General features: G+C 41.6%; 1 protein-coding gene across 7 annotated transcripts in view; it reads right to left on the bottom strand.

Moving 5' to 3' along the window:
• Positions 1-15,135, bottom strand: part of LOC131846423 (protein trachealess) — a 202,478-nt gene that overhangs the window by 11,711 nt on the left and 175,632 nt on the right. For all 7 annotated transcript variants that reach the window (XM_059195711.1, XM_059195710.1, XM_059195709.1 and 4 more), the window contains 2 exons: positions 12,768-12,857; positions 8,835-9,003 (listed from right to left, as the gene is read on the bottom strand). In XM_059195711.1, coding sequence (XP_059051694.1) covers positions 8,835-9,003; positions 12,768-12,857 — 259 coding nt within the window. The remainder of the gene's footprint in view (positions 1-8,834; positions 9,004-12,767; positions 12,858-15,135) is intronic.

Consider the following 15,135-nt stretch of genomic DNA (forward strand, 5'->3'; position numbering starts at 1 on the left):
AAGCTGGTCCCCGCCACTGAGCTGGGGACCTTCCACGCTCGCCCGGCATCCAAGGGCACCCCCTCTGCCCTTGATGCCGCCGACCGGGAACCAGGCAGAGGGGAGAGATGCGCGCAACCTGGCCCATCTAAAAGACGCGCACCGCCGTCGCCGACCTCGCCCGCTAGAGGCGACAAACGGAGGGACGTAGAGGAGTCCCCCCCCGCGACCTTGACCTAGTGAAGGTGCCGCCGACGCCGAGAATCCGGCTTGTTACCAACCCCTACCGTCCCAGTCGGGTACCGTGTGTGATGTACGGTGACGCATGCTCGTCGCCGTCACCAGCGTCGTCGCCCGAGACATCGCGAGCACCCTCGCCACTACCCCGTTCCTACACATTAGATAGGGGTGGATATGACGCCACTTCTTATGTGGCACTCGAGGCGGTTTCACAATCGCCCGAGCCGATGCTCCCCCCCGTCCCCTCGCCGCGACGACGAACCCCGCCGTCATTCGCGGCAGTAGCGGCGGGTCCCGCCACCGCGGCCCCCGCCACCCCAGCCCCTGCCACCTCAATTGCCCCGGCTCTCGCTCCGCCCCTCCCCTCTCAGACGAGGAACGCCGACGCAGGCGCTGAACCCGCCACAGGGCGAGGAAAATACCCCCCCATAGTGGCAGAACGCCTCCCTAATGGACGCGCCACTTCGACCAAGGCGCGTACTAGGGGAGGCACCCAACGCAAGACCCTACGGCACGGGGGTCAGATTCCTGCCTAGGACGGACGAAGAATTCCGTGCCGTCCAAAGGTATTTAATAGAGGCCAGCGAAAAGGACCCAACAATGTTGGTACTTTTATAGTCTGGCCTCCGAACTGCCCACTAAGGTGGCGATAAAGGACTCCCAGCCGACACGCCCAATGACAAGATTGCGGAGGCACTGCAGGAGAAGGGGTTCGGAGTGCGGCTAGTAAATTTTAGCTCGACCCCATGGACAGGGACGATTCACACGCTTGTACGCGACTGATGAGCTCCTGTACATGCGGGGCGTCGTCGTTGATGCGTGGAAGCCGGCATCGGTGCTGCCACAATGCCACAGATGCCAGGCATTCGGCCATGCATCGGCCAATTGTCACCGGCCTGTAAAATGCGTTCGCTGTGGTGGGGAGCACCCGGCGGCGAACTGCGACAGGCCGCGTGACCAAAAGCCGACCTGCGCCAATTGCGCAAAGCCGCACACCGCCAACGACCGGAAGTGCCCGGTGTACAAAAGAGAGGCCCGGCAGAGGGGAATCAAACCCCGTCCCCCCGTATCCACTGCGACGTCGATGGCGCCCACGGCGCAGCAACGGCGGCGCAACAATCCCACCGCGGCGCCTCGTACACGCCCAGGTCCCCCTCCCGTAATAACGGTCGAGGAAACCGCTGGCGCCAACCTAATGGCGCCGGCTAACGAACCGACGCAACGAGGCGCCGACGCCGGTGCAATTAAAAAGCGCCGCCGCCGAAGACGCGGCAAGAAGAGGCGCGGAGATGAGCCCGTGACGGCATCAACCCCAATCCCCTTCCTACCTGATCCCACCCCAATATTTGCGTACAACGCACCCCCCTCCCTTCCCATGCATGCCGTCCCAAATCAGGGCCCGCGTGCAGCGCCACGTCGCCGCCAGGCGGCGCCACCGGCACACAATGTGCCGAGAGTGGCATTCAAGCAGCTTTTGGCGGACGTAAGACGCGCACCTCCCGCGCCTCCCACATACCCCGCGCCGCGTTCGGCACACGCCGCGCCCGCGCCCTTCACACAAGCGCCCGTCGACAGAGCACTGAACATGCTTATTAGCCTGTTGACGGAGCTGCTAACAACGCTCGCGGCCGGCGCGGACACAAAGTCGGCGGCATTAAATGGATTGGCCAAAATCCAACAGTACACAAATGGCGGGTACTAGCCTGCGCATTGTGTACTGGACCCCGGGGGAATAAAGGATAAAGTCCAGGACCTCCGTCTCCTAGCTCGCACCCAGGATGTGCACATCATACTCCTGGGTGAAACGAAGCTCACAGAAAAGGAGACGTTGAGGGTGCCTAACTACCACGTGTATAGACGCGACGAAACGTCACCGGCGGGCATTGCGTACCGCGGTACGGCGGTACTAGTCCGTCGGGACGTAGTCCACGTGGAGTTAGAGCGCCCCGAGTTCCGCGTCATGCGCTCCATAGGAGTCAGCATCAACGTCGACGGCGCGGAACTGAAGGTCCTGGCAGCTTACCGTCCCCGGGACTGGATTTCAGCCCCTCCGATGTCCGGAACGTTCTGGATGGGAGGAGTCCCACCCTGCTTATGGGCGACCTAAACGCGAAGCACACGGCTTGGGGTTCCCGTCTGTGCTCGCCGATAGGTCGAAGACTCCTCCAGGATTCGCAGATCCACGGGTACGAGGTGTTGGGCCCAGCGCACCCAACCCACGTACCCTCAAATCCCACACATAGCCCAGACGTTCTGGACATTGCCCTAGTGCAGGCTGTGCCTTGCCCGGTCTTACTGGAGGTGCTGTACGACCTTGACACGCAGCACCTCCCAGTTCTAGCCACGCTTGACCTCTCCATCACCACCACACCGACGAGACCGTCGAGGCGGCGGATGGATTGGCGTGTTTTTCGCGCAGAATTGGAGCATCTACACCTCGACGGCGAACTATCATCGCCAGCGGGTGTCGAAGCCGCCTCCACACTCATAACGGAGCGAATCCGCACCGCAGTGGAGGCGGCAACTACCACAATAAACGTGGCTTCTCGCCGTCGAGAGGAATTGCCACACCATCTGCGCGAAAAACTCGCCCGGAAAAAGAATCTCCGTCGCCTATGGGCCCGAACCCGTTGCCCGCGGGTCAAGCGTGAGCTCAACTGCTTGGCTGCAGAGCTGTCGGAGGGAGTGCGGGATTGGCGTGGAGCCGCCTGGGATGGTGTCATATCCCGGGCTGGCGAACACGATACCGACCTGCACAAACTCAATCGACAGCTCACCAATGCACGACCTCCCGTCTGCCCGTTGCTTGACGAGACGGGCAGACGTCGTTACGCAGCCCAAGACCGGGCAGAAATCCTGGCACAGCACTTGGAGGGGCAATTCACGGCCAATCCAATCGCCGCCGACGCACCCAGCACTGTCGTCGAGCACCACGAGCGAGTCGTACGTCGCGTATGTGATTTCCGTACCGCTTTTAAGGCGGCTCGTCAGCCGCCTGCCGAAGCGCAAAGCGCCCGGAGCGGACGGGATCAGCACCGCAGCGCTCACACAGCTGCCCCGTAGAGCCCTAGCGTGTTTAGCTAGGCTCTACAACGGTATACTCCGGACCGGCCACTTCCCTACCAACTGGAAGTTGGGTAGAGTCATAGTCCTCCCGAAACCCGGCAAGGACAAGCGCCTGCCGGCAAGCTACCGGCCCATCACTCTGCTCTCGCACGTAGCAAAGTCGTTCGAGCGCCTCCTGCTCCGCCGCCTGAGACCGACTCTGTCGCCTCGCGACGAGCAGTTCGGTTTCAGAGGCGGACACTCGACGACTTTGCAGCTGACGCGCGTGCTCCACCATATGGCTGTCGAGCACAACCGCGGCCACTACACGGTCGGCGTATTTCTCGATATAGAGAAGGCGTTCGACCGTGTGTGGCACGACGGTTTGGTGTCAAAGCTGCTCGACACCAACACGCCGTCAGCATACGTGCGAGTAGTGGACTCGTTCCTCTCGGGCCGGAGCTTCTATGTTTCGGTCGAGAACTGTGACTCTACCACACGCCCAATTGCCGCCGGAGTCCCGCAGGGCAGCTGCATTTCGCCAGCGCTCTACGCGACGTACACAGACGACATCCCCACCTTGAGGGATGAGCTCCGAGAGGGAGAGAGGGATGTCGTCCTCGCTCTTTTCGCCGACGACAGTGCCTTCCTTACGTCGTCTCGCCGAGCCTACGCAGCCGCTCGCAAAATGCAGCGGCTGTTGGACCTGCTCCCCGAGTGGCTGGATAAGTGGCGTACCACCGTTAACGTGGGTAAAACGGTGGCGCTGCTTACCCGCCCCGGGTGCAAATGCCCGCCGCCCCTCTTACTTAGAGGCCAGCCCATACAGTGGGAACGCACAGTGCGTTACCTAGGGGTAGAAATCGACCGGTCGCTGCGTATGAAGCCGCAGGTGGACCGGGTTGTCACCCAAGCCAAGGCCGCGCGCGCTATGCTGCGACCGGTCTTACAATCCAGGCTGCAGCTGCGGACGAAAGTAGGCATTTATAAGACCTACATTCGTTCGCGGCTCACATATGCCCCCGCATGGTACGCACTGTGCTCGGCCTCACAGCGGCGGAGACTGCAGGTCCAACAGAACGCCGCCCTCCGTCTGTGCACAAATGCCGGACGGTACGTCCGTAATGACGTGATCGCCCGCGACCTCAAGGTCCCATCGGTGGAGCAGTTCGTCGTCCGGTTGACGCGCGCGATGTTCTCGCGCGCGGACAGCGGGCGCGAAGCGCACCTGCGCGACCTCGCCCCTCTCCACGCGCGCCCACCGGACGCCACTCGCGCGCTCCCGCGCGACCTACTCTCCACCGAGTGATCACGTCATTTACGTGACGTGGCGGCGTTAAGCCGGCTCGGCGAGCGACATAATGATTCCCGCCACACAACGCCCACAGGCGGCTGCTGAAAAGCAGCCGCCCTCCGGCCGGCCGGCAGGTCGGCCGGTAAAAGAACGACGCTGGGGTGGTTCACCCCAGCAGAATGCCCGGGCAAGGAGCGCAAGCTCGGGGCCCGTACCCAGCGGTCCAGTTAGGACCAGCGGACGACCCAATAATAAATAATAATAATAATATAAGTTAAATATTTTTGTGTTACTACAAGGTACTCAATGTCCTTGTATCAAGAACGTATGTAGTATGTAAATATAGTTAACACACTATCCTATAACATTTTCTAAGTTTGCAGGAAGAATTCTCTTTTTAGAGATAAGCTCGCCCTTGTACATTACATTTATTCTGTATAATATTTTATTATGTGTGTGTGTACAATAAAGAATAAGTATTGTTTCTTATTGCACACGATCATTCCTCGAGGCATGTTATACAAAACTCTATATAGTAAATCTAATTTTCTTCATAATAAGTGTTATTTGGCTTATGGGAATAGCCAGATCCATCGAGTGATAAATAGCTAATTAAAAGATTTGAGTTGCGTTCGGTTCTCAACGCTCCAAAGGGAATCGAACGCTACCACGCTCTAATTGATTTTACTGAGATCGTTCCATGGTTTTGTAATATTTGGTGGTGCTTCTAAAACTTTCATTTTGACCTTTAATAATATACTAGTGGTGCCCGGAACTTCGCGTACAAGTATATTTGTGTGACCATCTATACGTACCATCCATCGTGACGTATACATGCTGATATCAAATAAATTACCTATAGGACGAAATCTTTATTTTGTTAACAAATTAGTTAATAAAATAGATGGTAAAACCTATTAAAACATTGACAAAATTAATTATTTGATTTCCTTTCAAGGATACATTTCACAGCGTGTGATTATGTATATTTAAAAATATAATCTCTCATGCTTCCAACTGTTTTTCGTGGAACCTTAATACAGAAATAGTTAACTATTTAACAAACAAAAAATTTTGTCTATACAAACAGATAGTTTTCATAAAATTATAATTATATGATTTTTTATATGCTAATAAATAAAGACAAGATTTGTCAAAGAGAAAGATTTTTCAAAGTTAGTGTGATAAAGTAAAAAGCATTTTTTATATTTAGTCACTTATGAACGTTTGTAATTTTGCTAATATTTTAAAGGGTTACAATAGAATAAAAAACCAGATATACTGTACTGTTCAGTTCGACTAGCAAGAAAATCATGTAGGTTTTTTTGATCAGTCTGTAATTTCGAATAAACTTGCAGGGTTTAAAGATTAGGATTTTCTTTAAAGAAAATTGTTAGGTAATGTATATATAAATTAGTAGTAGTTATTATCAATATACTCTTCTAAATTCATAGACATTTGAACCCTTCTTAAATTCTTTGGCAAAAACCGCACAATTACCATTGATACGGACAATGTGTTGTTAGGTTGAATCACACCTTTGTACTACTTGTAATACGCAACTACATGACTAAGAACTTAGTTATTTGAAGTTATTTTTGAGTCAGTAATTTCTGTATCTATTTATATTTGATTTGATGGGTGTAATGTTTATAATAAGAGAAAATCTAAAGGATTAATATATTATTAGGATTTATACTAATAATAATAGTCTAAGGACAATTTCATACAGTGTCATCTAGACGCAAGTTAAGCTAACTAAAGCTTGTGTTATGGGTACTAGATAATTCCTATAAATATAACATTACACACACTATTTATATATTATAATATCTAGTTAAACCTGCTAAAACAATAATTCAATCATTTTAGCATTGGTGATTCCAATTGATCGCAATGTACGAATGTATAAGGTGAACATACTGCTAAGTACCTAATTTATTTTTTAGAACAAAGGACACCCTAAATTCTACTTTATAGTTGATTAATGAATCATTTTCATTTCATTTTTCAAGAATAAATTTAATTAAAGCCAGAAATACGTATTATATTATTACGTATATAGTTACAAATCACGTGGAACAATATATTGCTAGTAACAAAAAAAACTCGTCTTCATTACTGCGTAACTTTTGTACTTCAACATGATAGTACATCAACAATGAAATACAAAAAATAAATTGATAGTATTTGGCGTCAACGATTTATTTAGTTTAAGAGCCACTGCCACCTATCAATCTAGCTAGTGCCGTGATTTTTTCACATTTCAGCCAGTCGTATGGCTATAAGGAGACATTGTGATCTTTTCTCCACGGCCCACTGTTCTGTGAGCTCGTTTAACTACGCCCGTCACACCACAATGGCCCACTGTCACCCAAACTCCATCCTGATTGATTTTTTTCAAACAACAAGTTTTTCAATACACCTCTCGAGTAAATTAAAATTGATTCTAGCCCTTAAGTTATTCATGTTAGTAAATTGAAATCGAACTTATCCGTTAGTTTGGGAAAAAACTGGGTCAAATGTGCCACTGTCACGGTTACTGAATTGATTTTTTGTACGACCATTTTAGGTTTAAATTAGCAGATTGACTTTGTCACGGTCAAATGAGACATCTAACAAATGTTGTATTAATAATACGTGATACCGTTGAAATTTTATACTGATATATGTATTATATATTTATTATACATTTAGTTAAATATGACGAAAAAATGCAGTTAATATCCTAATAATATGTGAAAATGGATGTAGAATTCTTTATTATTAGATATGACATATTCTAGATTAATATAAAATACTTTTAGGTCTAATTCACGACAACAAGTGAATACTATCTATATCTAAAGTACGAAATAAAACAAGTAGATACATTTACAATTGAATTCTTATTATGCATAGGAAAAGTGTTTTGAAACAGTATGTGATTTAATCAATGTTTTACTAGTGAAACGTATATTAAAACCACAATAATAAAACTTCGAGAGCAGTAGAGCGATGAATTACTGCTATTTGACAGTAAAATTATATCTGAATTACTTTTTTGTGTGTCTGGACGTTTAATTGAACTCAACACCCACAGAGAACGGAAGCAATAGCGGCCAATCTGAGATTAGGTGCGATGTGGCGCCTATTTCAATGAAATCCTAATAAGTTCCCGCTCTTCTTCTGGCCGTGAAATGAAATATTAATCAATGCTTATAAAGGTAGCCACCGACACCCTATTGACCGTTTCATAAGTTCCCAACGCGCCGTGAAGTCTTCGTAATCAAATTTAAATTTGTACACCAACTTATTATTGGTGACATTAAGCGATTCGATATAGTAAGTGAAATGTACAGATCGGTATAGTCACCTATTGAAGGAGGTGCAACGGCCTAGAAAATACGGAAACTTTAATTGAATACAGAACTGTTTTTTTTCTTGTTTTGGTAAAAAAATATTATTGGACCAGTTGTCTTTTTTCAACAGAATGTCTCGAAAAATGTCGATAAATGAATAACGGGGCGTTAAGTAGAAAGTCGCTGTTTTTTTAACCGTTTACAACAAATGTTTTAGTAAATAAGTAGGTAGCGTTTGATATAGTTAGCTAGTTTAGTATTTTGTGGTATCAATACAGTGAAAAGACGGCAACCGATTTATAAAAGAATTTACAATTTGCCAACTGGCAGGTAAAAAAGGCCAACGATCCATTGCTTTAGCAGAACTATTTCAAAATATAATTATAGAAATATAATTTCATACTGAAGATGGAACAGATTTGGATGTAGCTTTTTACTTGCAAATTAATGCCTCTGAATTAACATGCATTCAGGTGCTCTTATCTCATCATAAAATATACTCATATTTTATAGGTTATTAATAAAATTTAGTTATTTATAAAAGAAAATAATTTATGTTCTTTATGTTTGTTTGTAATGGATGAAACGAAAATTATATTTGATCGTTTCTTAAATTCTTTCATGTATACCTACATTTAATTAAAAAACCGATTTCATGAAAGGTAAGCAAGGTTACAAGAAAAACTGAGCACATTATCAACATAATAAAATCTTTTAGAATTTTTACTGTTTATCTGTGTGTTTTTATGCAATAATTTGAGAAACAGCTTTGGATGCGGTTTTCACTAATATATTGTGATAAGTGGTAATATAAACGTTACACGAAGTTGCGGGCTCAGCTTGTGTACAACAAAAGCTAGAGCATCAGAGAGTAACAAAAGCTGTATCAGAAACGAGCTATGATACGCGATAAAATTAATATTTAATGAACATACCATCAGGATTATTGGTGCCATGTTGACTGCCTTCCTCACTGCCTGACGCGGGGCTATTCAAACCAGTGCCGCCTGATCTTCCAGCTAAAGAGAGCCCCAGTTGTTCCGCTATTTCCGCATGGTCAGCTTGATGCACATAATCGAATATACTACTACCCGTCATCTCCACCTAGTAAAAAAAACATCTCGTTATTATAAATAGAAAAGACTATAAGGATTCAGGCCTTACTAAATTATAGTAAAGTAGATAGTGATTAAGTGCTTATACTGTCAACTAACGACATAACAAAACATATCATCACGACTAACATCCCAGATGGGGTAGTCAGAGGTATTGTCAATTGTCAACGCTATGAACGCAACTTGATATGGTCACATATCGGGCAGCGCATTTGAATCAATTGTGAGGAATCTACCGTCGTCTCAAAGATTAGTTTTTGGTTTTATTGTCGGTGTTTGCACCGGAGAATCTGTCAGAAATACTAATTTATACGCCAAGTTTTTTTTCTATTTGGCGCTGGCCAGATTTGAATTCACGATCTTCAGGCCACAAAGCTCTCGACGTCAACTATTATAATACCAATTGATAACTAATCATCGCCAATCAAAAACATATCGCTTTGGAATATCAGGGTACGGAGATATCTCATCAAAACTCAAGAATGGCCACAAAGTTGGGATAGAATAGATATGATATAAAGAGCTGAAATTAGGAGACCATAGGTAAGGTGTCGGTTGCCACTTTCATGCCCGTAGGTAAAAATGTAAAATGGAATGGCCATTGCTTAGAAATTCAATAACAATTTGATTTTCATTTAAGTAACGTAAAATGGATGTAGAACTAATCCAATTTAAAAATATTAATTCATTATATTGGTATAACTAAAGTGGAACTCAGTCAATCTCTAATAATAAGTATACAGTATATTATTAAAGCATCTTTACCGATGCAGTATCTAATTGTAAACATGACTGGAAGTAACTTAAGATCTAAAAACATCTTATAGCGGACTTGCAACAAGAGGTTAACTTTGTCCGGCCAACTCAGTGAGCTGTCACGTACACTGTCATCGTTATGAATGAACGGGCGGTTATCAAGCATCGCATAGCAGGTGGCTCCATAGAGACACCTATAAAGTTTGGACGTAACGAGTACGTGGCTAGCGGTGACAAAATTGAAGAAAACACTATTATGAAAACACTTAACAGTTAAGTTTTTGGATCTCATGAACTCTTTATTTATCGTAGTAAAGATGTCAGCGAAGTCATATAGAATGCAGTTGTTAAATATCAATATTAGTAGATAATAGAATTGAAAATGATTGAGAAGAAAGGAAGAGTAATTTTGTAGTTGTAAATAAATTCGATTAACAATATGCATAAGAAACAGTCAAACGATTTCAAAGTCCACCGCTCTAACTTTCTAAGTGACCCTTTCACGGCTTATGCAAATGCATCTGTAAATAAATTTATCAAATATAATTGTGGGACCCTATTAGAGATTCAAGCGACGTGTATCCGCAGTCAACGACTGAATGTGAATACTATGAACAATAGTGTTGTTATGGTGGTCTCTTCTAAGAACCATCCTGGATATTTTATGTTATTTACTGATTCGCTGATTGATGGCTAACAAATTCGATGTCGTCAAGTGCCAGTTATTTGCATAAATGGCTAGCTATTTGTCAACATAGCTACACTATAGGCTTACATAATAGAAGAATATATAAAAGTGTTTATTATTAGAAATATTAGCACTATTAGATTTGCAATTAAACATGAATATGTTAAAAGAAATGGAGTAGTATTAATGCAATTCGTTGTCTCTACTAATAATGATATAATAACAGTCTATTCTCTCCAATGAAGACTACATAAAAAGCGACACGTAAATAATTTCGCCAAACGGGACGATGAGCATTCTAACAAAAAATAAAGTATCCATTTTCTTCGTTTATCTATAAAAGGAAAATATGATTTCCCATTGTCGGCGTTATCATCAGTCTTTACTGCGAACCCCGAAAAAATGCCCGCAACAGAATTTAATATAGCAGGAGCGTCTAACACAAGCCTTACTTATAAGAAAGTTGTATCTACGCTTATTTACCAGGAAGTTTATGTATTTTATATGTCTACACACACAGGCCTGCCGGCGAAGAAGACTTATGGGCCCGTGTGTGTCAGAAAGGTGTTTAGATGTTATTTGACTTTAGTTGTGTGCGTATTTTGGGGTGTGTGAGTGGTAAGGTTTGCAGCCGCATTAGGATGAAGAGCACGCGCGCGCCTCGCCCGGGACGTGACCGGCATATCGCATCGTCCCTTTCCCCCCATTTTCTGTCTCCGTCACACCACCCCCAAAGCCTGCAGCCATGTTGGAAATGAGAATTTCCCAGTTTTCGGATCTTTTCAAAGCGCCTTTTAATTTCGTAATGTTATTTAATTTAGTTTGGTTGTAAAATATTTTTTTGGATGTTTCAGTGTAAGCTTTTGTAGCAGATTTATTTTCTGGTTGTATGTGTTTTATAGTCCAGAAAATTAATCCAAGTCCAAAGCCCGTGCTTGCATTTTAAATGAGATCTCATTTTGTAGTTGTAATGAAATTCCTATGTTCTGAAACATCTCTGCTAGTTAGCATTGTAATATCTTGATTAGCATTTTTCAGAGCTAAATTTCTACAACAATGTAACACTGAAGAGTTACAAACTATAAAGTAAATTATATCAGCCTTTAAAATAAAGGGTTATATTTTCTCAAGAAATTGAGAAACCCTTTAAGATCAAGTTGAAGTAAAAAATAGATACGTTCATGTAAAACAACCCACGTAGGAGGCATAACGCGACACGTGTAAAAGGACTTATCTGTGATCTGCTGCAGTTATCACCGGATGTCTTTCTAGCGCCGCCGAAATTTCAGATTAAATCGTCTGACTGTACCGTGCCGTGTGAATGTGTGCGCGTATTTCATAAAAGCGTTTGTATGACGTAGCTACCTACATTGTTATTATCTTCAACTGCATTAATGTAAAAATAGTTTTGTGTAGGTCTCAGACTTTATTGTCTCGAATATTCATTTAAGATTTGTTCTGCTGTATCTACAATTAATTCCTCTCCTTCCTAGTCTCAGCTATCGTAATTTTAATGAAGAGAGACGACTTAAAATTACTTCATCTAAATATTTATTATGTTCTTGTTTTTTTCTATCTACATTTATAAAAAGACTTTGAGAGTGATAAAATTACCATTTCGCCGCGAAAGTCGTTACATATCTTCAAAGGAACTAATTCTCATCTGAGATGACTTTTGGCAACTGAATAAGTTATCATCAGGTGAGACTTACCCTTTGGCATATTTATGAGATAAAATACAAGCTAACTCGCAATTTCTACTTAAGTACTTTGCAATACGAGCGAAAATAGCATAGTAATATTGACAGATATCAACTCTTTTTATGTAGGTTTGTACTTGATGATATGGGTCATGTTCTTAAGATATAAAGTAAGGAATCGAATGGTTTGCAGATTGTTACGTAAAAATATCTCGTCTCGTCTTGTAGCGACGTCAAAGAGGTATATAGAGGTTTACCAAGTTAGACTTTGTACTACCTATTTTTTATATTATCTTTTAATAGTCAAACGGCTTGTTGTGTAAGATGTGTTTCGTTAGAAGAATGAGATAAGCAGTAAAATTATAGTGTAGGGAGGTATGAGATTTTGCCTTTCAGTATTGCAATGCATGAGCTATATGTTGTGACGATCTCCTCAACAGTCAGTGATACTGTTCGTGTTTATAGGCGACGGTTATCACTTACAATCAGCTTGTTTGTCATTCCAATAACATAAAAAAAAGAATTTTAGGAAAGCTTATTTATATGTTTACAAGCTAAAATAATTATATACATATAGGAGAATAGTCTTGTATCAAACTGCATACTTACTTGTGATAATCCTAAATATATAGATACAGTTTCAGATATGTACAGAAACCTCCCGTCGGCAGCCACAGACAACGCGAATCCGTCGAGAGACTGTGAACAAACAATTTTATAATGAAAGAAAGCTGAATTGATAATATCGAAGCATCAACACTATCGTGGCGAGTGCGCAAGCGCCAATGCCTTGTATTGTCTATGAGTCAGCAGGTAGCGTTAGCAATGAAACAGAAATTAAATTAATTTTTATTATCAGATTGTTATGAAGTATTATATTTGTATCTATACCTACGTTAAAAATTACCTACTATTAATATATTGTGAAGAAGAACGAAAGAATCACAGCATTCATCAATGCTGTGTTTCTTTGTGTATTTGGTAATGTGAACATAAAAAAATATAGCACCGCTTTTTAAATTTCATTTACCTAAAGGTAAGTGATAGTGTAGTGTAATTATCATTATTTTTACTGTAAGGTAATATAAATAAAATCCTATGCGTAGCTACTCGAAGTATTTTGTAATAATAGTTTTATATGTTTCTTTTATGAGGACAGACAATATTTAAATACATTTGGAAATTACATGATGTTGTCATGTAATTTCCGTTTCATTACGTCAATATTTAGCTTTGCTATATGTAATACTCTATTATTTTATATTGTCAATAGAATTTATAGAATTATGTCAATACAAATAATAGACTACAATCTCGTAAGTCACCTGTTGTGAATTAAGTAACCTGTATACAGTTAAGATTCGCGTGTTTCGTTCAAATACGCTTTTATTATTTTTTATAACATTATTGATATTTTAATTTACATTATTAAAAATTAAACAAAATATCATAAAAATCATCAATAATATTTTGCATACTGTACATTATGTTAAATGTGAAACTTAGTCGGGAATCTATCATCAATTGTGTTCAGTAAAAAAGCTAAACAAATAGAATGATGAAGAAAAAACATCACGAGCCAAAATGAGTACGTTTACAATATAGTATCTGGAAGAGACGCCGATACGTAATCAGAATACTATCAAATATAAGCCTTCATATGAATATAATGTAAAACCTCCTAAACTATCTTCTATACTATATATAATTTAGGAAGAAACAAAACATTACAGTAGTTAAAAATTAGTATATTAGATAAGGTATAATAATCTCTAATACTAATTTTAAATACCTGGAAGTGTTTTGTTAGGATCCTTCTTAAATAATAACTGGGAAGAAGACAAATCATTAGTTAATTTAGTTTTAGCTCAAAAGTCGTTGAAACATGGAATTTTATATTATTTTTGTATGAAGGTATATACTTTACTGTACAATTTATATATAAGTGCAGTTCAGAAGCATTTTGAAAAATGTGAAGTATCTAATGTGAGAAATCATATAATTTTCGAAAGTTGAAATTAACAAAATACTAATGGAATATTATAATAATAATCATTATCATAAGCCTACCTCATCTAGCATAAATCTATATCCGGATTGTATCTATCTTTCATTTTAATGAGATGCACGGTTGACAAAATACATCTTGAGAGATAATAAAGTTTTTTGTATAAAATCTGCGTTTAAACGGCGGGCGATGATAGTGGAAAATAAAAACATAGATCATGTCGATAATAGACTGCAGATGGGATTTTTATGAAGTTTTATTTGTTAATCTACGTGCACCTAGTTTATATTGTTAACTATTGACCCAATAAACGGTTTACCTAGATGTTTGATGAAATAAATCAAGGTACCATTTCTTGTCTATGTAACTTTAAGTACAAAGAAACTATGACTAACTTAATTAATGGAAATTTAGTAAATGATTATTTAATAAAAATTATGGCTATTCATGTTTCAATTAAATATTATATTAGATTGCCTGTTTTTCAGTGGCCTTTTCACGATTAAAGGACTGCACAGATTTTTGTCAAATTTGACGTGAATATAATAGAACTTATCTTTTGTATCACTTGGATGGACATAGGCCATGTTGTATTTAAAAATAGAAGACCAAAAGATCAATTTGCAGGCGCCTATGATACCAGAATAAAATAGACAAGAAGTGGTGAAATATATACTTATTGCTTACCAACACTTAAAAAGTTACCTAATATTTACTATAAATTGTTTACCCAATCATTGGGCTATTATTAAAATATTTTGCAGGTAAATGAGCTAAGCTGCATTCCATCATGCATGTCCTTATTTTTTCAATCAAAACGTACAACTTGTCCCGCAAACTGTTGCGTTTCCAACAAAAAGAATCGATTCAAGGAATCACGTACACAAGTGTTTTCAGTGCGCGGAATAGAAACCACAGCACCCACAACATTATAATGACAGTGAATCGATTGCACAAAATGATAATTTA

This window comes from Achroia grisella, unplaced genomic scaffold (genome assembly GCF_030625045.1).
Source record: "Achroia grisella isolate CSIRO2021 unplaced genomic scaffold, CSIRO_AGI_Agris_v1 utg511, whole genome shotgun sequence".
NCBI classification, from domain to species: Eukaryota; Metazoa; Arthropoda; class Insecta; order Lepidoptera; family Pyralidae; genus Achroia; species Achroia grisella.